General features: G+C 47.2%; 1 protein-coding gene across 1 annotated transcript in view; it reads right to left on the bottom strand.

The window, feature by feature from the left end:
• Positions 1-279: 279 nt before the first annotated feature.
• TEKT3 (tektin 3) overlaps positions 280-25,715 on the bottom strand; it is a 130,397-nt gene continuing 104,961 nt past the window's right edge. The window contains exons 6-8 of the mRNA XM_078650860.1: positions 14,610-14,832; positions 2,253-2,407; positions 280-673 (exon numbers count right to left, since the gene is read on the bottom strand). Coding sequence (XP_078506986.1) covers positions 457-673; positions 2,253-2,407; positions 14,610-14,832 — 595 coding nt within the window. The 3' untranslated portion in view covers positions 280-456. The remainder of the gene's footprint in view (positions 674-2,252; positions 2,408-14,609; positions 14,833-25,715) is intronic.

The following is a 25,715-nucleotide window of genomic DNA, read 5'->3' as shown; positions in this document are numbered from 1 at the left end:
AACATTATTTTGTTCTATTGTAAGGCGCTCTAACACCTTTGGGTCATGTCCGTGCTATATAAAAACACATAAGTAAATACATGAATGTAAGTGGCTCTGCTCCTTGTATTGCCAGCCGTACAAAGCTATTGTCACGTTGCATGGCGATACATTTTTTTTTACAATTGGTTGTTTTGGGCAGCTGAGGCCAAGCTTCACTGAGTAAAGCTGTATGGAAGCTTGATCTCAGTGTACTTTTTTTTTACTGTACAACTAAAAGGATAAGCAGACTGTCTTAAATATAATGTGATATATTTATTTGTTCTATTAATTATACTTTTTCAAAGTGGAAAATGGAGTCATATGTCAACACAACACGGAGGGAAAATAAAAAGAGACATTAAAACAGTGAGGCCAAGTAATTGCGGCACACTTTAAAAGTGTTGTTGGGGTTATGCGAGTTAGCTTAGTGCCTGCCTATGTGTATCCCACTAGCCGTGGGGTGCTGGGGAAGCTCTTGCGCATGCCCATGCACTTCTCCTGGTCGATGAAGAGCGAGTTGGCTTTGATGGAGAGGTCGTGCTCCAGGTTGGCCTTGGTGTGGACCAGCATCTGCAGGGTGTCCTCTGCTTCGCGCAGCCTCAGCTGCAATGTCTGGATGGTGTCATCAATTTCATGTACCTCATTCACCAACCTGCAAGACAAAGTCCGGGCAAGCGAGAGACGTGAGCATGGTCTGAGGCAATGCGACAAACATCACCCAACATGACTTGAAAGGTCTCTCTCCAAGGTAGCGCTCTGTACTTAGGCGTAACCTGACATCAGCAAGGCAACTATGTAGGCACTCAGGGCACTCTAGACCTACACTGGCACTCAAGCTCACATACTTTTTTGTCTTATATTTTCAGTGCATTTCGTTAGCATCTGGGACTCTGTCTAACCCGAATGAGGGACCTACGCTGGCCTTTTCTCTGGTTGACTCTAGCAACCCACTCCTTGCTTAAATTAGCACTGGAAAGGCCCCCATGTTGGTACACTGGTACTCTCTGACCCCCAACAGTGTCCCCACCACAGTGGCAAACAAACACCTTTTTTTACAGAGCAAGAATTGCCAACTAGGGCTCTGTAAGACCCCAGTGAGATGCCTACACTGCACCCCAGTTGAGTCTGACCCTAGCAGTACCACAGCCACATTGCCTCTTTGGCTTACTCTGACACAAGCAAGGAAATCATGAAGGCACACTGGGCCCTCCCTCTCGTTGAACAGACCACAGCAGTGCAGAAAGACATGATAGAAGTGTAGCGGAAGCACAACTAGGTATACTCCATCCTAATTCCATAGGAGTTCGGGCCTGAAGGAGGAAGTTATTATCAAGCAAGGTTAGCAGTGGAAGTCCTCTCCACAGTGCTGAGTGACAGTCCCTGGTACCTGGTGACCCCAGAGCACCAGGGCATGGGCTGCCTGACACTCTGGTCATAAACACAGGGTAGTGGGATCCCTGCTCCGAGCACTACTAAGTTGCGTATGCCTGACCACGGTTGTTTGCCAAATGAGGAGATGATTAGGAACATAATGGAGGATTCACAGAAGGATTATTACAAGAATATCATGGAAGACAGTGACAACAAGGCCTCAATCCCAGGTTATGCATGCCCCTACATACTTGAGTCAGACAGTGCCCTGCTTACCTCACCCACAGTACCCTCTTTACACCAGAACGTGTGTGACATTAGTAAGACATCAAAATTAGCCCCAAAGTTTCTATCTGATCATACTAAGGCACATGCACTGCACTTCAGTCAGACCTCAGGAACATTAAGGATGGGTTTCTAATATTCCACTCTATGCCAATCATAGTATAAAAAAATAAAATTAAACAATGGCATTTTTTGGTAGCTAATTACCTGGAAATAAACATGGGGGCCAGGACACAGGAAATGATTTCATTAATAAACAAATCTGTCCATTTGGTCTTTAATTGTTCAAAAGAAAAAGTGGACTAAAATACATATGAAGCGAAACTAACATGGAGTGGATGACATGGAAATATACGGAGCCATTAGCATACGACATCCCTGTACTCTGGGTAATAGTCACAACCATTTGGTTGACTGTCAATCATATCATTTGCGTCTGTGTTTTTTTAACTATGCATGGCAAGTAGATCAAATCCACACTTGATCATTTGCCGTTTTTAACTGCCCCTTGATTGGTAGTTATTCATGATTTGGTGTCATCATACCCGTTGTATCATTTGAGGTTTAGCCCTTACCGTAGTTGTGCAGGGTCCCGGCAGAGTTCCACATTGGGCCGTCTTGTGCGCTCATCTAGCCGAGTTTGAGCCACTCTCATAGGTGCCTGCTTATCCTTAATTGCTTTCTTGATCGATTCGATGGTCATTTCAGTTTGGAAGATCTCTTGAAGAGTCTGAGATTAAACAGAAAAGAGGAAATCGTCAAATAATAATAAATTAAGAGAACTGTCACATAACCCCGATGAGCCTTCAGACCCATCATGGTGTGGTGGCGGAGGAACACTGCCAGGGGGTAGCTTGGGTGGAGCAAAACCCAGTATGACACAGAAACACATGTGTCAATAGATCAACATCAAGGTATTCACCAACAGGTAATAGCTAATGTATTCCCTAAAAACATAGAACAAAGAAAATGTATGCCGAGCCAAGAAAACTGGTCCAAGCAAACTAAATGCTTTGTAATCTTTGATGCACTAAAGATTGGCGTCAATGGGACACAATATGAAGCACGCAAGGAAATGGAGAGTAAGACTATCACGTATCTTTGTCTATTGTAAAGATAAAGGTAGTTCTTTTGGGATCCAGAACAATAAGGTTCAATCTACGGTGGTAGAGAATGGTGATTTGTAGGGTTCTTGAGGACCTGTACTTTTGAGGAACCCTGAGATTTCTCAGGCTTGTAACAAATTCCAGAGGCCATCAAATTGAGGATTCTTTAGAAATCTCTTTTGGAAACCAAACGCTATGCAAGGGTCTGTCTGCAACCAATGTAGCGTTATCTCTATTGTACTAGGACCTGTCTGGATAACTTGCCACTGTATCTAGACAGGAGCAGCACTATCATTAGGCCAGCAGGTGCAGTAGAGGCCCAAACGGCCCCCACTGCTTGTCATTTATTTCATCACCAGCAAGCAGGGGACTCCATTTCCAAGTCTTACATTAGGGTCCGTGGAAACCTTGAAATACCTCTATACTGACGCAAGACTGCTCAGCAGCCTATCCCTGGCAGCCTTATCGAAGTTAGTGCTTGGCCTGCACTGCTTTAAACCTTGAGACCAGTTTCTCTGGAACCTCAAAAGCCACTCCTAGAAAAAGACCCATTCCTTACGGAAGTGAGAGGAGTGCCAGTAGACCCCTTCTTTCCCCATTGTTCTGAGGCGCATGATCTTTTAAGTAACCCATTGTATGCATTTCATTTGCTAGTGTGCCCCTATAGTTTAATTGGCCTGCCATATCAAATACAATAAGGTTGTGATGGAAGTTATCGAATTACCATTCCTACAATAACTTAGCAGTCACAGATGTTTGACCAGGAAGCTCCAGGTGAAATACCAGGATAAAATAAAAAATAACCAGGGGAACCAGTAAAGGAATTACCAATTCCCCAGCTAATTCCTTGTTTCCAAGTGACGTATTGTGGCAATTCATAAGATTGGGTAATGCAGCACCCCTTCACCATAGCTGCAGATGGCCCTAAATTTGGTATCTCTGTTGAGGCAGAGTTACTGGGTACAGAATGAGACAATTGGTGTATCACTCTGTTACCAAGGTGACACAGAAATGAATGCCCATGCTAAGGCTTGCCTCAGGGTCCTGTACTTATGAAGTAGTTGGGTGCCCATTCCTTCAGAGGCTCTCCACAAATGGGTACCATAGGAAGTGATGGGAAGTCACATATCCTAGTAGCTCAGCTCACCTTTTAGCTATCCTGAAGATGGAGACAGTATTTCACTGGTCACATAGAATGGACCGAAAAACTATTTTTTCTGCCTTTCAAGGTTATACATCATATTAGTTTACTTTACAACTACTGTTCTACCCTGAGCCTCCACCAACAAAAAACAAAACTCTGGGATTGGAAGAAGCTTACTGGGTGAGCAAATCCAGCCAACATTAAGGGCACGTGCTATATGTGTATTGTTGAATTGTTTGCTCATGTTACATACATAAAATATCTTTTTCGCCTTTCCAAGAACTTTATACATCCTGACCGGTTGTTATGTTGTGGGAGACGCCAAGTTAGACATTCCATCGCAGAGTGAGGAACCTGGAACAATATTGACACTATTATCTTGTCCTGCTGCCAAATGTCCTTCAGAAACAAGTCCCTTGCTGGGCCTTACACCTCACCCAGAAGGAAGATATGGGGGCGAGGCTCCTGCTTACAAAATGCCAACTCATCCAGTAGTGTACACCTGCTACAATACATTTGATCGGTAAATGGCATCATTTAGTGGTGGCTGTGGGTAGCAGGTACTACCATTGATGTGTCCATTTGTACCCCAGCCAGCAGTGTAGCTACCAATGGTTTCAGAGTCTGCGAGGGTGGCAGCAGGAACAAAATACAAACTGGGCTCATCCCTGTTCTTTTCTGTTTTTTCACCTTGGTTCCTTAAGCCTTCCAGCTTCAAATAGGCTGATGAATGGGGCAAACAAGCATACTTGTGATGCCATCAGGAACCAAAGGACTCAAGAAGCAGAGCAAGAGCGAGAAACACAGAAACGCAGAAAAGAGACAAAGAAGGCAGGGAAATGTAGCAAAACTGTGACAAAAGGAGAAAGTAGGGGAAAACGAACCTGCAAGAGTGAGATAGCGACAGGAAGAGTAGGATGACGAAAAAGGCATGAGGAGGAATCAAGACTAGGCACCCTTGGACTTTGGCAACACTGGCATTCGGCTACAGGCTCCTGAGAAAATCTTTGGACCCTCTCTGCAATTATTGTTTTTACACAAATTATACACTGGGCATGATGTGACTTTGCTTGGTGAATCGACATCCAAATAATATGAGTTATTGTTTTGTACTCGCATGTGTGCATTCTTACTCTGCATTCAAATCCTGTTTTGCGGTCTACCCCTTTAGGCAGTTTCCAACTTGTCTCAGGCTATTCAGGGGCAGATTTACAATGTTGTTGCATCGGGTTGTGTCACTTTTGTGACACAGACCTAGTGCAAAATCATTTGGATGGTTTACTATATACAAAATGATGCAAGGCAGTTGATATCGCTGCCTTGCCTTATTTATGTTGGAAAGACGTTCTATGGCTGGAGCATAGGTGTTCTCATACATTCACCCGTGGATTTTGTGCATCCATATATAAGCAAACTTGGGAATGCATCAAAGTGCTATGCCTTCCCCAGTGAGGTGTAACAAGGAGAAATATCTTTATTATTCCTTGTTGCTTCCTCTTCCTATGTGTGCTGCGTTTTGAGGCACCCATAGAAAGAGGTATAGACCTCTAAGGATTGTTTTTGTGCAGGAAGGTTTCCTTTCCTGCACAAAACAACCTTGCCCGTAATGCCCTTGCGCCATAGTGCAAGGGTGCCTGCGTGGGCTCTAGGCAGCCTCAAGCGCGCCAGCTCAGGGAGAGCTGAAGAGCACCATCTTAGTAGATATGGCGTTCTTCAGCTCCCCAGAACAGCAGCCTGCCTTGCTGCACTGCGTTGCATGAATTCTTAGTAAACCTGCCTCCTATTGTTTCACCTACGGCTATTCTACCTAACCTGCATGTGTGCACTCTCTCTTTGTACAAAATCCAGGTCTGGCACTGCGGTGTCTAACGCACCAAACTTGACGTCATGTTATATTATTCATATGTGTATGCTACACATAGTTGTATGACATACAGCGTCAAATGCAAATTCTTTGCTAGCATTCCGTGTACAAAGTAATGCAAGTGATTTTTCGTTTCTGCTCTGTTACCTCGTGCTGCAGAGGGGCTTGCAGTTCAGAAAACGAATATAAAAACGTCTGCAATGCGTGTGCCCCAGGTGCAGAAGTGTGACACTTAAATGCAAGCAGTCTGTGGCCTCGCCCCTGTTTAAGTAAACAGTATTAAGGCAGAGGTACTTTCCGCAGGGCAGGCTTTAGAGCAGTGCTACCGGTGCGGCCGCACTGGACGCACAGCTCAAAAGGGGAGTGTGTGTGTGGGGGGGGGGAGGGTGGGAGGGAGGGGGCTGCGTTTAGCAATCACATATTATTGAAGAAATGTGGGGCACTTTTGCGGGGTGGTTGTGAGAGAATACAATGAGGCAGTCATGGGTTGTAGGGGGTAAAAATGATTGTCCCACTTGGCGCCACAGAACTAATCCCGGCCCTGCCTTTCCGCGTGTTTATTTTGGAACATTAAATAATGAATAGGCAGGAACTAAACCAGCGGGAAACGTCGTTTACAACGCGGTCGTTACATCGCGATGCCATTACATCGCGGTTTTTAGAACGCAAGTCGTTACAACGACTTGCGCTGGATGGCGCTCTAGGACAAGGAATAGTATAATTTACTATCCAACACCTTCTCTACTGTATGTAGACTGGAGTTGGAATAGTAAATTATACTACTCCTAAGTCCAGCGCCCTCCAACGCAAGTCGTTGTAACGGCTTGCGTTGTAAAAAACGCGATGTAATGGCATGCGATGTATTAGCATGCGTTGTAATGTCATACAACCAAACCAGCACTAGACTCCTATCTTTAAACAATAATATCTTTCTGTGAATAATCACCTGAAAATCAAGATGTTATCAATGATGTAGAAAACAGTCAGAATGTCACATCTGGGCACAAGCAGTAGCTTAATAGGTTATTCCTCCGGCAGACATAGGAGGGGTTGCCCGCAATCTCCCAGATGTCTTTACCAGAGTCTCTAACCTGAGAATCACTATTTTCTGTTAAGCCCAATTTTGGTTTTAACCCCTCAGATCTTATTCCTGTGGACAATTTAGCACCGATATCCCGTTCAGAAAGTTGCAGTTGGGATGACTTATCAATGCAGGTCTTCATAACTCTTGAGAGGCGGCCCTGCAAAGGGGCGTTAGGGTAGAAGTCCTCAGCATGCGCGTCTGACCTGTGTTTTTCTCCTCCCTGTTTTTTATCTGGCCTGTCCTATGTTTTTCGTCCACTACACTAGACTAGACAATCAGTGAGCCCACTGCGGGTCCCCAACTTTTCTACAAGAGATGTTAATGCATGCATTGACCATAGTAAGGACCGCTGCTCCCCTTCGTGCAATGCTATCAGGTGACTGGCTGGCTAGGCCACAATGGTTAATTTGTAAATGAATGAGTGCTGGTGCCCGAAGCTCTCCTCAGAAGCCCACAGCGGGTGTAATTAAATGTTGGGCCACCAAAAAACAAAGCTCTGCAGTCTTCAGTTCACTTCAGGACTCTTTAATCCACTACCAGACACTCCTTCCTTCTTTATCACTCGTTTGCAGTTTCCTGCTTTTTGCCTTTCCATCTTTCTCTTCCCCCTAGATGTAAAAAGTTAAATTTGAAAGTTGCCACATTAATGGATTAACAGTCGAAATGAATTAATGAAACCAATTAAAATCAATGATTGAAATTGAGAAGAGTTTTGGATGAAATATTTTTTCTATTTTTTCTATGTATGGATGAGAACCTATATGGTTCAAGCAAAAGAGTGCACACCACCAACAGCCAGTGGGAGTTTCCACAGTCCCTTGTTAAAGGCCTGACATTTCCCCCATAACTGGGGTGCTTACCTATCTTCTTGCATGTCTAAGTATAGCAAATATATGAATGTATGGATGAAGGAGTCTTCCGTAGTGCACAGCTACTCAGATGAGTTTCCCAGTGCTTTTTTTAGACACTGAAGGGAATCAAAGCAGAGACTCACAGAAATCTTAACATGGTTGAAGTCTGAATAAAAGTGGTTTCAAATTCCTTTTTACATTTTACTTCCTCCAAGACAGAGCTCAGGTAAACCGGGAGTTGGTTCCACATAACTGCCGCTCTGATCTTAACTCTTCTACGCTCATGACGACGAGCTCAGCTCGTCATGAGTTACGCCTCTCGTACGCTCATGACGAGCTCAGCTCGTCATGTAACGCGGACTTCCGCAAAAGTCAGCGCACAGCGGGAAAACCGCTAGCGCGCAAGGTGTTAAAGTGAGAGCCTCTCCTCTGTTGTTTCTGTAATCGAGGACATGTGATGAGTCCAGCATTGCTGGAGCACAGCAGCTTCACTGAGCTGTATTCCTTAATTCGTTTATTAAGGTACCCAGGCCCCCCGTTGTGAAGAACTTGATGTGTTAGCATCAATGCCTTATACATTATCTGTTGATGAACAGGCAGCCAGCGGAGTCGCTCCCGAAATGATGATGCTAATGCATGTTTTGGCATTTTATACAGTAGGCAAACTGCTATGTTCTGCATTACTTGTAACCAATAGATCAGATATTTTCTGAGACCCAGGTACAGGACACTGGGATAATTTAAACTAGAAAAAATCTGTGTCCTGACCACTGTGACTTGCGTCTCATATGGGAGCAAATGAGAAAAGTTCTACACGGCGAGAGGAAGGCAGTTGCCAGGCTACGGTCTCACCTTGACGAATGTCTAACTACAGGGTGCCGCTCCTACGTCCTCGCCTGTTCAAGCCAATCGATTAACGGACCTCGGTTCTTGAGAGTGTGAGTTACTGAAACCCTTTCTTAAAGGGAATAGCCCGGTGAATCCAGAGCCGGCCTGGCCGCTGCGGGCACCGGGCAATCCCCCGGTGCGCCGCAAGGATGGGGCCCGGTTTTTGGCCCCAGGGGCCGTTTTTGTTACAGGGCAGTTTATGCAGCATAGCTGCAAAATCGCCACTGCAATAAAATCGGCCGAAAACAAGGCAAAGAGCTCGGTCCCCCGGGGGGGCGGCCGAGCACTTTACCGGGGCCGGTTTTGGTTCCCAGTCCGGCCCTGAGTGAATCCGAAATTAGGGTTAGAGGGTATTGTATTTGGAATCCTGAAGGTCCTGATGAATGCCAGAGTGACCCAACACTGTGGGTGCAGTCGTATCGGCAGAAACATGTCAAAAGCTTTGCAGTAAGGAAGGGTGAAGTGATCCTAACTTTCTCCTTTCACCATCATCCTTCATGTTTTTAACCCGGGTCGGGAGGTCCAGGAATAAAAATAGTATCAGGAGCACATCTGAGCTGGTTTTAATTTCCACCTGCTGCTCTTTTCTTTGGTGATCCTACAACTTTATGTTTGTATAGTCTTCCCCTCCCCTTTGCTCCACCCCAGCCATTGGTCTGCGCAGGGGTGTCAGTTAGCAAGCCTGTTGATGAAGCATGTCACAGTTTTGTAAGTGAGGGCAGTTTTTTCTCACAAAGCACCTGCCACTACCGGAAAACACATTCGTATCTCCTTTTTGTGTGATATAGACCCAGGTACAGGACATTGGCATAAGCCAGCCTAGAAAGAATCAGTGTCCTGACCACTGTAACTTGGGCTTCATATGGGACCAGGTGAAGAAACGTCTTCAATATGAGGAAGATCAAGAAACAAGCTTTCACCACTGTTTATATCTGTGCCCCAAATGAGAGTTGGGCATCAAACATAATGCCCAAATTGCTAGCCACCCCTTTTGGAAGGGGCTATGGGGTAACGGCATTGGGCCATGCTCCTACCCATCCTGGACGGGGATCCCCCAAACAATAAGATGTCCATTTTGCTTGGGTTGGCTTCAGCAAATCCAGCAGCACATATATGGCAAATATTTGTGTTTAACCTGGACAGAATAAGTGAATATAGGCAATCCTGTGTACGACTACACAAGATGGTTGGGCTTCCTGCTTTCCTTTGTATATGGTGGACATGACAGCCATTTACTGTGATCATTGGTTTTCTCTTCACCAGTCACCATTGTGCCTTTCTGCTTGCAATGAGATCCCTCAGGATGCACAAGTTTGGCTCAAATACACATCAAATCGGTCTTGAACTATGCTTTGCATTCCGTAGATTTCCAACTTTGCACATGTTTTAAAACTGCAAAGCTATTGAAATACAAAACAAGAGGGACAGGCTTAGCAGTCGTGAGCAGCAGTGGCAAACAGTTAGTGTCCCAAAGGGCCGCTTAGGGCATTGGGGGACTGATTTTATGCAGCATCACCCCAACTGCTACCCTGAGCCCCCAAACTTCACACCAAAGTTTGCCAGTCAGTGAGCACCCCCACAAAGTTTTTCAGCTGCACTTGCCCCGTGCCCTGCTCCCAGTGCCACCACTCCCTGCAAACCCCCATCACTACACTGCCACCCTCCCTGGTTTGTTTTATTGGGGATCAAGGACAGCACAGCTCTCAGCTTTCTTTATATGATTGCCTGCACGAGGATATTCCCCTAAAAGTACACCCTGGAGCACGACATTTTCAAGGGAAGGGGGGCAGTAGAATTCTGCTACGCCTCCTATAGTGAAATTTTGTACCTTTCCCACTTTCGCATGAATGTACAGGCATAAAAAAATTACCCATCCCTAAATTCTAATCCTTGGCTACTTGTGACTCTGACGATGTACAGCGTGCTAAGCCATTGATAAAGGTCAAGTAGAGCTGCTTCTTCGTTTTGCCCATTTTCCTTGCAAGTGCATCCACAGGCAGTAACTTGTACTGTAGACTGACTTTGAGGTGACATGTCACGTTAATGTTGTGCAGTGCCGGCTGGAGTGTACAACGGGTGGTGAGGCGGGGGCACACTAAAAATAATACAATACATTCACTTACCTTCGTAGAGCAATGTCCTCCTCCCTCGGGTGTCTTCCAGGAAGCTCCCGATTCAGGAAACTGCACTACCCAATTTTGGCGCTGCTTTCACAGCATGAAAACAGCACCAGGATTGGATAGCGTGGCCTCTCTCAGCACTCCTAAGAGCACTGGAGACCTGCATGCTATCCAAGCCAGCCGTCTAAGCCAAGGAGGCATGCACATTTTAAAGTGCACAGCTTGCTGCTGCTGACACTGGGCAACACTGACCCCGCCCGTCCTGGCATTTAGTTCAGAACGGGTTGCTGAAAAATAAAACAGTAATAAATACATTTTATTACCATTTTATTTTTCAGCTCTGGGGCTTGTGGGGCGACACTCCTCAGCTCAAATGGAGGAGCCGCCCCTGATGTGATATACAGTTAACAAGAACAGAACCGTTGTGGGTGTCGCACATCCTTACAACTAGGTATAATCCTTGCTCTGTAAGTGCCACAAAAACGTTGTTGTGCCACCCAGAGTGGCAAGGAGACAGTCCTTGATTGACAGCAAGACTTGAACACGTCCCAGCAGACTGAAGATCTGTGAGGATGTCCCTAGGAGTTACTTGTTTCATAGAGCTCATCTTGCAATACTCACTGAAGGAATTGAAGATTGTCGCCTCTCAGGTTGATGAACTGGAAAAGTGCTTCTCTGCTTGCAACTGTGGTAAGCCTACTTCATACTTAACCCGAATCATTCCTGTTTCGGCCCCCTTGCAGCCCAATTGGCCCTTCTGACTGCAATTGTCATGTTTGCAACCAGTTGCCTGGATTCTGGAACTATATGAACCATCTTGCCAGTTATCCCAGATCTGTAGATATTGTGAGCTGAATTTGCAGTCCAACCGTAAGTCCATTTTCTAGTTCACATTTAAGACTTGTTGAGTTCTTGCTTAATGTGGTTGCCCACAGTGGAGGGGGCGCCCTCACTATTCGACCCTCTAGTTCTGATGCCCTCTAAGGACGTCATAGCATGAGCTGATTTGCTACAACACGTATCTACGTAGAACTTTCAAGATGTGAAGACAATTGGTGTGCATAAACAAGTGTCACAAACATGTAAAAAGAAATTGTGAATGAGGATGCCTTCCGTTTTGGTATCCAGTTCAAAAGGGCTAATGGGGATCTGGAACCCCTACTGCATTGGACACCGAGTATCGCTGCATCTTCATTTGCAATTTTATTTTATTTGTGTGTAACCCTTGTTATTTGGTAAATGATCATAATATGATTGGTACTTTTTAACCAGAAACTCATCTACTTAGTCTCACACCACGAGTCTGTCCAGTTTAAACCTGGAGCCACAGAACACTAAAACAGAGGGCCAAACATATCAGAGCAAACTTGTGACATTGTGTCTTTCTGTCTGACAGCTCTGTCCCATTAACTTTACTGTCTGTAAACATTAGAGTGAACACAAATAGTCCAGATGGTTATGGAGAACATCTAACAACGCATCTTAACTAGATAACCTTGATGATAAGACTTCCTTTTAAAAATATAGTGCCTAACAGGAAAGCACTATTACAACATATAGTGTCTTTTCTAGGCTCTAGAAGGTGGTAGCACCTTTTGGGTTTGTTTGGGTTTTATAACTGTAACACTTACTTATTATTAAACTTGCTACTGTTATTTGTAGTTCTAGCACCAACTGTACGAGTTTGTTGGGTACTAATAAATGTTTTATGCTGCGGTTGAGTTCCCAACCACAGGGAGGAACCCTTGACTGCACAGCTTAACCATCCCCGGACAGCAATGTCCACAAACAGAGTGCATTAGATTGGGGTGTGTGGGACATCAATGGTAAACAAAAAATCCATACAGAGTACTGACTAAGAATCCTTGACTACCCAAGGACAGACCTCGTCCATTGGTGAATAACTTTGTCTGAAGAAAGTGACTAGTTCAGGTGCAATAGAAGAGGCTCAGCTAATTAGCAAGCTCACTGGCCACTTTGAGCACACAATGTTGTATGCAGTGTATTTTGAGGCATCCGTCAGATGGGCAGCTATTTGACTGACAGGTGGAGCACGGTGCAGCAGCTTGTTCCATTGCCTGGCCCTGCTGCCAGATTCAATACCACTGTGGGCATGGACCAGCAGGGCCACTGTGGTTGACTCACTGCCCCCTGACCCCTCCCGTTAGATCCTACCAGTATCCCTCCTTTGCAAGACATCATGCGTTTTCTTTACTAAAATGATATATACAACATACTGCTAAGGACTTTCAGCAAGCCCTGATCATCCATTGGTTTGTTCATGTGTTATTCACAATTTTGTGCTGACCCACTACAGAATACAGCATGGGCCAATGGGTCTGCCCACTTCAGCCATTGGGTAACTTCATTCTGAGTGACCCATTCTTCTCTTTTACAAGAGCAAGCACATTCGGTCAAAAAGTAGTTCCATTCAATGCCAGGGACTACTACAGTAAGATTTGCTTTTTGAGCCCCAAAACATTTTAGTATTTAGCCAATTATGTCTCTTTTTTGATTGGCAACGCCCTGACAGTTCCAGCAACAATAAAGTTGTACTAAAGTATTAAAAGAAATCTCAAAACAAAACATGCATTGACAAAGTCAAAAGTCAGGCTTTGCCAATCACTTGTCAAGAGTATGGGGAGGGGTCCAAAAAAGTATAATGTTATTTTGAATAGTGAAAATCCTTGTATCATTGTTATATTTTAGTACTGAGAGTCAGCTGCGCGCACAGCGTCTCCTCTTGTGCCACAAACCCAGGGGAGGTGCTGTAATATGGTACTTAACAGGCCTTGCCTCTGGCATTGCCTTTGCCATCCCATGATCTCCTATAGCTATCTCTCAAACAGGGGGTCAGTGGGAACTGTTCAATGTGACTGTCACCAAAATTCCATTAAGGTCTTATTCAGAACCTGCCTGTACTCTTTGACCCCCCTAAAAGGCTGCTGCTGACTGCCTCCTTTTGGAGAAGCAGGACAATATGGCTGTTCTGCATTCATAATTGCTAGAGAGAGGGGACACACGTTGTGTAGGTTTTAACTACTTTACAGTAATTTAAGCCTACACAACAACCTTTTTTGTCAAAGCAAATCCTTGTCAGGAACTGTATAATGGCATTTTAAATGTGAAACCAAGAATACCCTGTCTATGGAATGAGATGCCTCACACTAACTCTGTTATGGTATGCAATATTCATTTTTTGGCATATGATATCTTTGTAACTGCAAGAGATTTAACCGTGTTTCTCCTGTTTCGTTTTTGCTCTACCTGTGAAGACCTCAGGCAATGGACTCATGCCTTTTTTTGAAGTTGTAAGATCCTGTGTAATTCCCCTAACTCCATTTGCAGGTTGGTTTAGTACTTTTACTAGGTGGCACTCTCAACTAGCAGCAGAAGCTATTGTTTTCTGTTGCGATGTCATTCGTGTTCTTTAAATACGTTTCCTGAACGCCAAAACGGAATCAGAGATGTTGCGAATCTAAGATAATTTCCCCAAGACATGAGTAAAAAGCAGTAGGATGGCAGTGAGGTAAAGTGGAGGGGAAGAGAATGGGTTATGGGTTGCAAATTCCAATGTCCATCTTGAACGATCTGGAAGCAAGGGACCAGATAATTCACTGAGAGTGATACACTATGGTCCTATACCCATGTCTGTATCCATTTAACATCCTATGGGATTTGAAATCTTGATTCACGTTTAATGAACAAACAGAGATAACATTTCAGGTGACAATGGTTCGTAAAAGGAAATCCCAGAACTGTAAACAATATCCCATTGGTGGCATGTAGTCACGTTTCACCATATCTGCCAAGTAGCATCTCTTCTGCTCTCGTGCACACACCCCACACATATAAACTTGATCACTCAAGCCCACCTTGGCGAGATGAACCTGCAGCTTGTTCTTGGCATCTGCTGTCTCCGAGATGCGGTTGGTGAAGGCGACATTGACAGCATTGAACTGACTCCACATCTCATTGGAAGTCACATTGAGCATAGTCTCCGCGTCCTCGCGGAGTTTGGCGGAGGCAGCGCGCTCACTCTGGGATCGGAGGATGTTGTCATCTGAGAACTTGGCCCAGGACTCTGGCACCGAGATCCTGGGAAACGAAAACAGAGAGTCACACTGAGAAAACTGCTCACAAGCCCAGGAGGCTCAGCCACCATTTAATCCTTCAGGTGGGGCGTAGTCGCCTTCAAGCTCATATTTTTGGGCAGGAAATTGTGATTGCCTTCCAGTCTATTTACAAACAGGAGCTGCAGTGTGATTTCAGATCCAACACAAATAAACTAAAGTTCTCTTTCCTTTACTCAGTTCATAAGTCGTAGATACCCCAAGGCAACACGAGTTGTGGAATTGCCAACTGCTTATGAGCACACCCACGTTCTGCGGCGAATGTGGTTATCACGCACCTGACGATTTCTCTATTTATATAGAACTTCCGATCAATATAAAACACAATCCTGCAACTTTAAATTTTACATTTGCCAATGTATTAAACAACTCTAGGACTCACACAAGATAGCTTCCAAATTATGTTCTCCCTTAACCTTTTTATTATTTTGATCCACAAGGAAAATGTTTTTGTCCTAATATTGGCACAACGTTTTTGACCAGAGTGGAATGTGAAAGTCATAACTAGAGGGAAATGTCTAATTCCAACAAATAACTCGCTCTGTATAAACATGCTTATTTCTGGTATCAATAAATGCTGCAAAAATGAGCAAGCATTTGACAAAGACAATAAGTATGGCTTCATGATTATAGTGAAAAACATCTGGAGGTTGAGCACAAGGATGTGCTTTGTTTGCATAACATTAAGAGGACTTAAGGAAGGAATTTTATATTTAGCATTTGTGTGTGTGTAACAAAAAAAGAACAGGTTGTGCTTTGTTAATAGTTTGGAGCCATGTGAGCTCGAGGTTTGTCAATTATGGACAACAGAAAATGCAGCAGCCATGACTACCAGCGTAAGGTGGTCATTACACATGAGGCGGGAGTCAAATGCACAAGGCATAAATCCAGAGTACCTCGGGAGTAGACATGATTGTAAGAAGTCTCTCCACTATTTTTAAAGGGGTATTCTGACCTCTTTAGCCAGAGGATGAAAAGTGTGTGTGGTGTCACTTTTTGTCCCAATATCTCGCATTTTTCAACAATTGTAAGGAATCACAGATGCTGTAAGGCATCACGAACTCTCCCGGGTCAGCTTAAGCACCTATACATATATATTTTTGTTGCAGATTTTATATAGTGCAAATTCGACCCAAAGGTATTGGAGCGCTTTACATGAGCACCGTTAAAACATTCAGGCACGGGGAGATTAAGCGATTTGCCCAGAATCACAGGACATGGACACTACCCCGAGGCTCGAACCTTGGTTTCCAGCACCAAAGTCTGAAGTCTAGCCGACGGACCACATCCTCTCCCCATATATATATATACATATATATATATGGGGCTTGATCACAACTTTTGAACCTGCACAAGCAGCGGAGGCATTCCAGGGCCTGCCAGACCCAGTCCCTGGCTCCAAGAGACAAGGCGGAACATAGAGGGGAGCCCAGGGTCAGGGTCTTCCACTCCAGGGCCTGTCAGATCTTTGACCCAGGGCCCGGTCAAAGCTTTTTAACCGTGCCAGGCAGGAAAGTTCTGCCCAAGCATATAGGGCCCCATCCTGGGCTCCAAGTGATATGGTGAGCCAGAAAATGTAGCCAAGGGCTGGGAGCTTCCTTCAGAGAGCTCGCTGGAGTTCTGATCTGGAGTAAGGTCAGAGCTTCTAAACCCCGACAGGTAGGGGAGACCTTCCTAGGGTTGCAGGACCCTCTCCTGTGCACTGTGCAGTGGCATCCACTCTTGGGCCAGCTGGAGCTCTCACTCATGGCATGGTCAGAGCTTCTGAATCTGGGTAGGAAGCAGAGGCATCCCAGGGCCTGTGGGATCTGGTCCTGGGCTCCAAGTGACACAGTGAACTGAGGAAGAAGGACTCCCGAGATCCACTGGAAACCAAAAATTACCGCCCCATATCCTGTCTTCCCCTACCTACCAAAATATTAGAAAAAGCCCTAAACCAGGAACTAATGGAGTTCGTTGACCTCAATAATATTTTCGACAACACCCAACATGGCTTCAGATCATGTCACTCCACTGAAACAGCTCTAATAATATCCACAGAGGAAGCCCGCAGGACCATGGACAAGGGAGGCAGAGCTGTCCTAGTTCTACTGGATCTGACGGCAGCGTTTGATACCGTCAATCATGGGGTCCTATTAGACAGGCTAAAATCAGTAGGTATCAGAGACACTGTCCTAACCCTATTCAAATCCTTTTTAGACACCAGAATCCACCAAATCTACTGGGATGGTTTTCAGTCAGAAGAGTTTTCTCTCCTGTGTGGAGTCCCACAGGGCTCAGCACTTTCCCCTAACCTTTATAACCTATATGTGACTCCACTAGCCAAACTAATAAAAGCGCATGGCCTGCAACTGGTGTCTTACGCTGATGACACACAACTAATGGTGTCACTTACTCAGACTGTAGAAGTCACCGCGTAGCAGTTCCAAAACTGCCTCCTAAGTAAAGAGCTGGATGAACAAGACCTTCCTAAAGCTAAACACTGAAAAAACTGAGGTGATTGAATTCGGACATAAACCCTCCATCTGCAGTCAACTGTGGTGGCCTCCAGAAGCTGGCATCTGTCCTGTGTCAGCACAAAAAGTCGGGAACTTAGGGTTTTGGATCGATAATGATCTTACACTCACCTCACAAGTCAACCAAGTTACATCAGCCTGCTTCTTTACTATTAAAATCCTTAGAAAAATACTGCCTTTCATACCGCCCACACTAAGGAAAACGGTTGTCGGAGCTCTAATTCTTTCTCGCATCGACTACTGCAACGCTATGTACCTGGGAATGGGTGAAAGGCAGCTTTCCAAACTCCACTTACTGCAAAATGCCGCGGCAAGAGTATTGCTGGATCTTCCGAAGTGCCACCCTACATCGAAGGGCATACGCCAACTCCACTGGCTCCCAGTTCGTCAAAGAGTACAGTTCAAGGCCCTCTGTCTAGTTCAGAAAACCATAATTGGAGGAGGGGCCGAGGACATGATAACTCTCTTTCCTCGCTATGTTCCAACCCGCACAGTAAGATCTGGCGGGTTGGGCCTGATCAACATCGCAAGAATAGGAGGAGGAGCTTGGCGGGCATCCGTGATGGCCGCGTGAGCACATCGCTCTCCGGACCCCCGCCACTCCCGGCATGATATCCTGAACATATCCTGATTCTTCACGAGGATTTATGTAGAGGACGCTGGGCTGATCTTCCTGTGATTTTTGGAATTTGATTTGGACCCGGGGCGCCGAAGATATGGCGATTTGAACTTTCGGGGTCCGCCCTTGGGGTGTGCCCGGGACTGGGTGAGGTTCTCTGGCCGACTCGGAGTTGAACAACAACGGCAGGGGGATTGGACTTGTGGGTCCCCCTCTTAAGTTTCGGTTTCGATTCTGCCTCAGACTGAGACATCTGGCAGGGGAGTCTGGCCTGGGCTGGGTCCGGCACACGGTACGGCTGTCGGGCCTTTGGCTAGCTTATTCTCCTTTCAAGCTGGTCCTCTCCTAGTGGTACCCTTGCAGCGGCCTTCTGGTCCCGACTCCCTACTTTCCTGTGGCCATTTCCATCGGGTCGAGTGAGTCTCCTGGTGGCGCGGTTTCCGACATGGCGGGCAGAGGGAACCGAGAGACACGAAAGACCAAGACGCCCCTGCGTGGGGGCCCGGTCCAGTCTAACGTTATGGACCGTTACACCCATGCGAAGGGGTCCCCCGGAGCCGCCCTGCCTGGCCCAAGTGCGGTTGATCACATCGTGGACGCATCAACGGAACCGTCCTTGCAGGACATCATGGGCGCCATTTCTGGCATAAAGGAAACGATAGGTCAACAATATGAAGCTTTGGCCCACAAAATCGACACCGTGGCCATTGATGTGAACTTGATTCGGGCCGACCTATCTAAAACCAATGAGAAGGTGAAGTCATTGGATCTCAAGTCATCCAGCCTCACAGCAGACGTCTCGGAGATACAGACAGAGATTGGCAATCTCCGTAGGGTGAACGATTTCATGACCCGGCGCTTGGAGGACTTTGAGAACAGGGCACGTCGCTGTAATGTGCGTGTGGTCGGCGTTCCGGAGAATCCAGAACCGCACTCTGTTGATCTCCTGGTTGAGGACCTGATCCATAACTACCTCTCTCCGTCTGGGCTGAGTAAGTTCTTCGCAGTGGAGCGTGCCCATCGTGTTCCGGGAGGCCAGGGTAAGCCTGGCGCCCCGCCGAGGCCTATTGTTGCGAAACTCTTCCACTATAGGGATCGGGACGCTATCCTGCAGGCATCACGTGTGAAGGGCCCGGTGGCCTTTGAGAATGCCACGGTGAACTTTTATCCGGACTTTTCTCAACTGGTGCAGAAACAGCGTATGGGATTCCGTGGAGTCAAGAAGCGTCTCCGGGACATGGGACTGCGCTACGCTATGCTTTTTCCGACCAGGCTGCGAGTTGAGTACAATGAACGAACCTTTTTCTTTGATCGGCCTGATTCTGTGAATGACTGGCTGGACTCCCTGCCGGACAGACCTCCTGCGGCTGAGTCCGCCGCCCACCCGGGTGGTGCTGAGGGTGGTGTAGAGAGCTGAACTGTTTGTTTCTGCCCGGGTCCTCGTGTCAAGTAACTTCTTCTGGGATTCTATGCCCAAGTGCCTCTGCTGTCTGAGTGATATCTTTGTTATTTTTCTTGTTGGGGTGGCGGGTGGGTCAGAGCCTTTCCTCCTCCGGGGTCTTTTTGTAGAATGGGGGTTCTTGGGCGACAGGCACACTGCATGTTGGGGTGGCTTTTTAGCTTCTTGCAGGGGTGCAGGGTGGGGGGTGTTTTCTTGATTGTTGGGGGGTGGGTGGATGGGAAGTTTGATGTTTGTGTGTTGTGTTCTCAAGGCGATTCTATCTTGCTAATGATGTTTTTGATGTCATGCTCATTGGAGGGGGGTTGCGGCGTTACTTTATGGGATGGGGGGTAGCAGGTTGAGGTTTATTTCGTGGAATGTTAATGGTCTGGGGGATCGTATTAAACGGGGTGTGGTGTTGCGATGTATACGACGTTTGTCTCCAGATATTGTTTTTCTGCAGGAGACTCACTTGGTAGGCAATACATGTCGTGCAATGAATAGGTGGGGCTATCGCCTCGCCGCACATTCGGGGTTTACCACGGGTTCCAGGGGGGTGGGTATCCTTGTTCGGGCTTCCCTCCCCCTAGCTATTGATGATGTGATCCTTGATGATCGGGGGCGATACGCCGTCCTCGTGGGTCGCTATGAGGGTCGAACCCTTTCCTTGTTTGCCGTTTATGTGCCCCCCGGTCTACAGACCTCTACCTTTTCCGATTTGGGCCGTGTGTTGTTGAACCTCCCTGATAGTACTCTCTTCATAGCAGGTGACTTTAATTCTGTGCTCTCCGGTCTACATGATCGTCACCCCCCTAGGGACACCCCTTTGTCCCAACAGTGGCTGGGTGGGTTTCTGGATACGTTCGGCTTGGTGGATTGTTGGAGACTTATGCATCCTACTCAGCTTCAATACACTTTCCACTCTGGGGCCCATGGGAGTCTGTCTAGACTGGATTATTTCCTGATGCCTGCGGCGCAGTCGCCAGCGGTTCGTGAGATTAGGCACCTTCCCCGGGGCATCTCCGATCATTCCCCGCTCTGGCTTTGTTTTGAGGTGGGGGTGGAGGCGGCGGGCCGGGTGGCTCCTATCAACCCATGGTACCTCACCTCCCCCGAGACCCGCAATCTCTTGATTAAGTCTTTGGACAATTATTTTTTGGACAACGAGGGTTCCGTCTCCTTTGCTGTATCCCTGTGGGAGGCCTTTAAGACAGTGATTCGCGGGCAGGCCCTCGCCCTTATTGCCGAATCCAAGAAGGCGAGGAATCGGGAGGTGGTAGACCTTGAGAGGGAGATTGCTGAGATAGAGGCTGACCTAGAATCGAACGTTACATCTGATAAACTCCACGCCCTGGGTCTGAAGCAATTTGCTTATAAGTCTTTGGTCACAGATGCGGCTAAACTGATGTTTCGGGAGCAACAGGGTCGTTTGTATGATGTGGGGGACAAAGCGGGTAAATTACTGGCATGGTTAGATAAGACGGAGAGGGCGAATCGTGTGGTGCCTGTGATTCAGACTTCGAGTGGCGTGGGAGTGACAGACCCGGTTGAAATAGTTGAATGTTTTGCGGATTATTTTCGTGCGGTTTATACCCCTGTGTCTGAACGGGATGTTGATGACTCTCGCCTTTTGTTGCGTGATATAGCTCTGCCCAGTGTCTCCGATTTAGACCGAGTCTCTTTGGAGTCCCCTTTTACTACGGACGAGATAGCGACGGCCATTCGCTCACTCCGTTCGGGCAAGGCTTTGGGCCCGAATGGATTGCCAATTGAATTGTACAAGCTACGTCCTGACAAGGTGGCACCCTATCTTCGTGCCATGTTTTTGGAATCCCGCGAACGGGGTATTCTCCCATATGATCAGCGTTTGGCTACGATAGTTGTTATTCCCAAAGAAGGTAAACCTCGGGACCTTTGTTCGTCTTACAGGCCCATTTCCCTTTTGAATGTTGAACCCAAGGTCCTGGCTAAGCTCCTGGCAACCCGCCTCTTGACGGTCATTAGTGGCTTGGTTCATCCGGATCAGTCCGGATTTATCCCACATCGCAACACGGCTCTCAATCTACGCCGTCTCCACGGAGCTGTTGCGAGGGCGGGGCTGCTGACGGAGCCGGCCATTTTGGCTTCGCTGGACGCCTCGATGGCCTTTGACATGGTAGAGTGGCCCTATCTTTGGGCAGCTCTTGAGAAATTCGGTTTTGGGCCTGAGTTTATTGGTTGGGTGAAGTTGTTATACGCCGAACCCTTGGCACAGGTAGTAGTAAACGGTCGAGTTTCTGTCCCCTTCTGTCTTGGTAGGGGGACCCGTCAGGGGTGCCCCCTGTCTCCGTTGCTTTTCGCGCTTGCTCTGGAACCGTTGGCTGCGTGGCTGCGATGGGAACCTTCACTCAAAGGGATCCGTTGGTCACCGGATTTTGAAGCCCGCGTCTCGCTTTACGAGGATGACATTCTTCTGTACCTTACTTCCCCGCGTAAATCTTTAAATGTCCTATTCGACGTTCTTACTTCGTTTGGTGCTAACTCGGGTCTGGTTATTAATTGGGCTAAGTCCTGTGTATATGTTCTCTCGGGTGTTTTGCCCCCATTACCGGACAGGTTTCCTATCCAGGTTGTCCACTCTGGCTTCAAATATTTGGGGATTTTTATCACGCTGGACTCCTCACTCCGGTTCGAGCGTAACCTCCTTCCCCCGCTTCTTAGACTGCGACTGGATGTGGCCTGTTGGCGTAAGCTACCCCTGTCTCCTCTGGGCAGGGCTGCCCTTTTTAAAATGATGTCTTTGCCGCGATTCCTATACGCGCTTCAAAATTCTTATGACGACATTCCCGCTACCTATTTCCGGGAGATCGAGAGTCTTCAAAGGCAACTGATCTGGGACGGGCGTCCACGTATCGCCCTTGCGAAACTTACTATCCCTTGGTATGACGGGGGCATGGCGCTCCCCGATATCAAGAGATATTATTGGGCTGCCCAGCTGTCTGCCATTAACCACGTAATGTATTCCCCGGGTCGAGATCCGGCCTTTGAGATGGATAGACTCCAGCTGCCGGGAGGGGATTTTAATAGAGCGCTTTATTCCAGATCGGCCGGGCGCCATCTTGTGGGCCCGTCCAGGATCGCAGTCAATGTGTGGCGCGCCGCGAATGTGAGTTTGGGATGGGAGAACCGACTGACAATGGCGACCCCGCTTTATGCTTCTGAACGTTTGGGGTGTCTCTGGTCTACTAAGGGCTTTGACCGCTGGGATATGATTGGGATAAGTAAAGTGGGTGACGTCTGTGTGCAGGGTAGAGTGAAGTCTTTCCAGGCCCTTAAGGCAGAATATGACTTGAGTGATAGAGAGTTTTTTCGGTATTTGCAGGTCCGGCATGCCCTGGCCTCAGTTCTGACTCCTGATGTGACTCTGCCCGGTCCTCTCCCCTTGAGGATCGTATACTGGATGGACACCTGCCCGATAGCACTATCTCCCTTATCTACAAGAAACTTATTAATAATCGCGCTGACTTATTGGTCCGACTTCGGGAGGTTTGGGTTGGTGACGGATTGGACTTGGATGACGAGGATTGGCAGTCGGCACTCTCTTCTCCGAAAGAGGTCGCCATCCCCGCCCGTCTCCGTTTGGTTCAACTTAAGATCCTCCACCGGGTGTATGTAACTGGTCCGCGTCTGGTTGTGATGGGTTTTTCCCCGGATGGTTTATGTAAGCGTGGTTGTGGGATGAGTGCCACATTTCTGCATATTCTTTGGGAGTGCCCGGTGGTAGCAGCCTACTGGATTGATGTGCTTGCGGTGATGACTGTTGTGACTGGTATTACCCTGCGGCCTGAGGCCCGACGATGCCTGTTGAACGTGTGGGAACCCACCGACTATTCTGTGGCCCAGACCAGATGGGCGACCTTGGGATACATGGTCGCGAAGCGGGACATTGCGCAACTTTGGGGCGCATCCAGACCTCCCGAAGTTTCGGTGTGGGAGGATAACATGGACTGGTCCATGTTCCGAGAGAAGACCGTCTATGTGGCTAGGGGCAGACCCAGGGCGTGGACGAAGATTTGGGGTCAGTGGAATGCATATCGTGGAGATATTTGTGCCCCTCCCCTGGTTGACGCGCCAGATGTGACCCTATCTCCCTAGGCTGACGTTCCCGGAAATTTTTCATATGGTTTTAGGATTTTCCTGCCCTCCCCGCTGGCCCCCCGCCCCCCCCCGGCCATGCCGAGTTTCATTGCTTTGCTTTTGTCTTCCTGATTAGTTGCTTTCCCCTCCGCCTCCTGGGCTGACTTGATTACTGTGCATTCGCCTTGTTTTAAAGTTTGTTGTTTTTATGATTATTATAAAAATTGTCATGTCCTGTCCTATGCTTCGAGCAATAATTGGTTCCTTCCTTGTGCCCGGCCACGGGAATGATCGTTCGCTACTTATGTTGTGCGTTGCTACTAGCGGCCAGCCCGTGTGGTTGTAGGCCCATCTCTGTAACTCTTATTTTATTGCTCAATAAAAGTTTTTAATAAAAAAAAAAAAAAAACATCGCAAGAATAAAGAAAGCATGCTGGGGTGGTAAGTCTTTCTCACACCAGGCAGCTAAGCTATGGAATACCACGCCCACCAAGCTTCGCCTAGAAACAAGCAAGATTCGCTTCAGAAAGGCACTAAAGATCTGGCTTTTCACACCGGCCTAGTCATTCTGTAGTAGCCAAATCCTCCACGCAGTGCCAAGACGCCTCGGCATAAGTGCGCTTAATAAATATTTCAGTCAGTCAGGAAGGAGGGACTCTAAACCTGAAGGCTTCCCCACTTCTCCTCCACCCCCAGGGCCTGCTGGAACTCTGACAGGGCCCAGTCAAAGCTACCTAGACGGGGAAGGCACAGGAGCCCTGCTCAGACCTGTGAGACCCTTTGAGAAATGGTAGCCCAGAGAATTTAGCCCAGGGATGGAGGCATCAGCCCTAGCCTGCTGGAGCTGACTTGGAGCCGGTACAGTGCTTGTTCTCCCAGCCATAGGAACCCGTCTAGGGCCTGCAGGACCATGTCCCTGGTGCTTTATGACACAGCGGCCTGGAGATATGAGCCTACAGATAGAGTTTCCACCCCAGAGTCAACTAGAGCTCTGACCCGGGCCCAGTCCCAGCTTCTTCACCCAAACAATCAGTGGAACTCTCCCTCGGCCTGCAGGATCCCGTCCCAGTCACTTTACAATATGGCAGATCGAGCACGGACCCTCCGGTCTCACAGATATCACTGATGCTGTATCCAAGGACGAAGTTTGTGGAGTTTTCCATGCCATCGCTTCACTCCATGAACTTCCACAGCCTACTATTCACAGACTTTGACCATGTGGTGTAGGTTCTGGTGGCAAGGTGTGGCTTGCAGGTAAGCCCTACACCACCTTCTCACAGCCTTAGACCCTACAATGCATGACTTTCATTTGTGTGCAGCAGCCTTGGACGTATGATGTGGTCTTTGGCCACACTCATTGCTATTACATGCACCATAAGAGCCTACTAAAGATGGTGAGGTGGGGCATAGCACACTCTGGTGCCCACATCCAAACCCCTTGACCACAGAGCTTGTTGTGTGTAACTTCCTTAACGTATTCCAGCCTTTGACCATTTTGTGCTCACCCTACCCTGAAAATGTGCTGCAGGTGGCCTTTTGCAGGTGTGTGCTACCATACTTTGCATCAAGTCTTCCTGGTCTCAGACCTACTCCACAAAAGTTATGTCATGCTCAGTAACATTGTACTAACTTTATGTACTCTGAGCCAACAGCTCATAGTACTGAGTCATGTGCAGCAGTCTCTGACCACCTACTCTCCTCAGCCATCAAGCCTTCAACAGTCTCTAAACACAAACTCTAACCCCTTGTCCTTCTAATTCTAACATTGTTTGAGTGTTTGCAGCTTCTTTTCTTGTCTGAAACCATTCTCAAACACTTCTGAAAACTAGTTTGGAGTTTTGGAATTAAGAGCCTTGAGTTACGTTATCGTTGTTCAAGTAAAAGCTATTTTACATCCTTCTTGGGTGCTCCCAGATCTCGCTATTGTTTGATATGTGCTGTCTTTCACTTCAATTTTCCCCCTAGACAAGATGGCCATTAGGGGTAGGTGTAATGTTTCACAGAATTGGTGGAAGTAAGCGTAGAGTTCCGGCTAAATTAAGCCAGTTGCTGTGTGGTGGAATTGTTACCCGCAAAGCTCCAGAAATGCAAGCAAGATTAGGCATCCCCATGTGCCATTTTCTAACACAGGCAGTGGCGATAGGTTGTGAGCGAGC

The sequence above is a fragment of the Lissotriton helveticus genome, chromosome 7 (assembly GCF_964261635.1).
Source record: "Lissotriton helveticus chromosome 7, aLisHel1.1, whole genome shotgun sequence".
Lineage (NCBI taxonomy): Eukaryota > Metazoa > Chordata > Amphibia > Caudata > Salamandridae > Lissotriton > Lissotriton helveticus.
The sequence above is the reverse complement of the archived record's forward strand: the minus strand, read 5'-3'. Positions and strand labels throughout refer to the sequence as shown.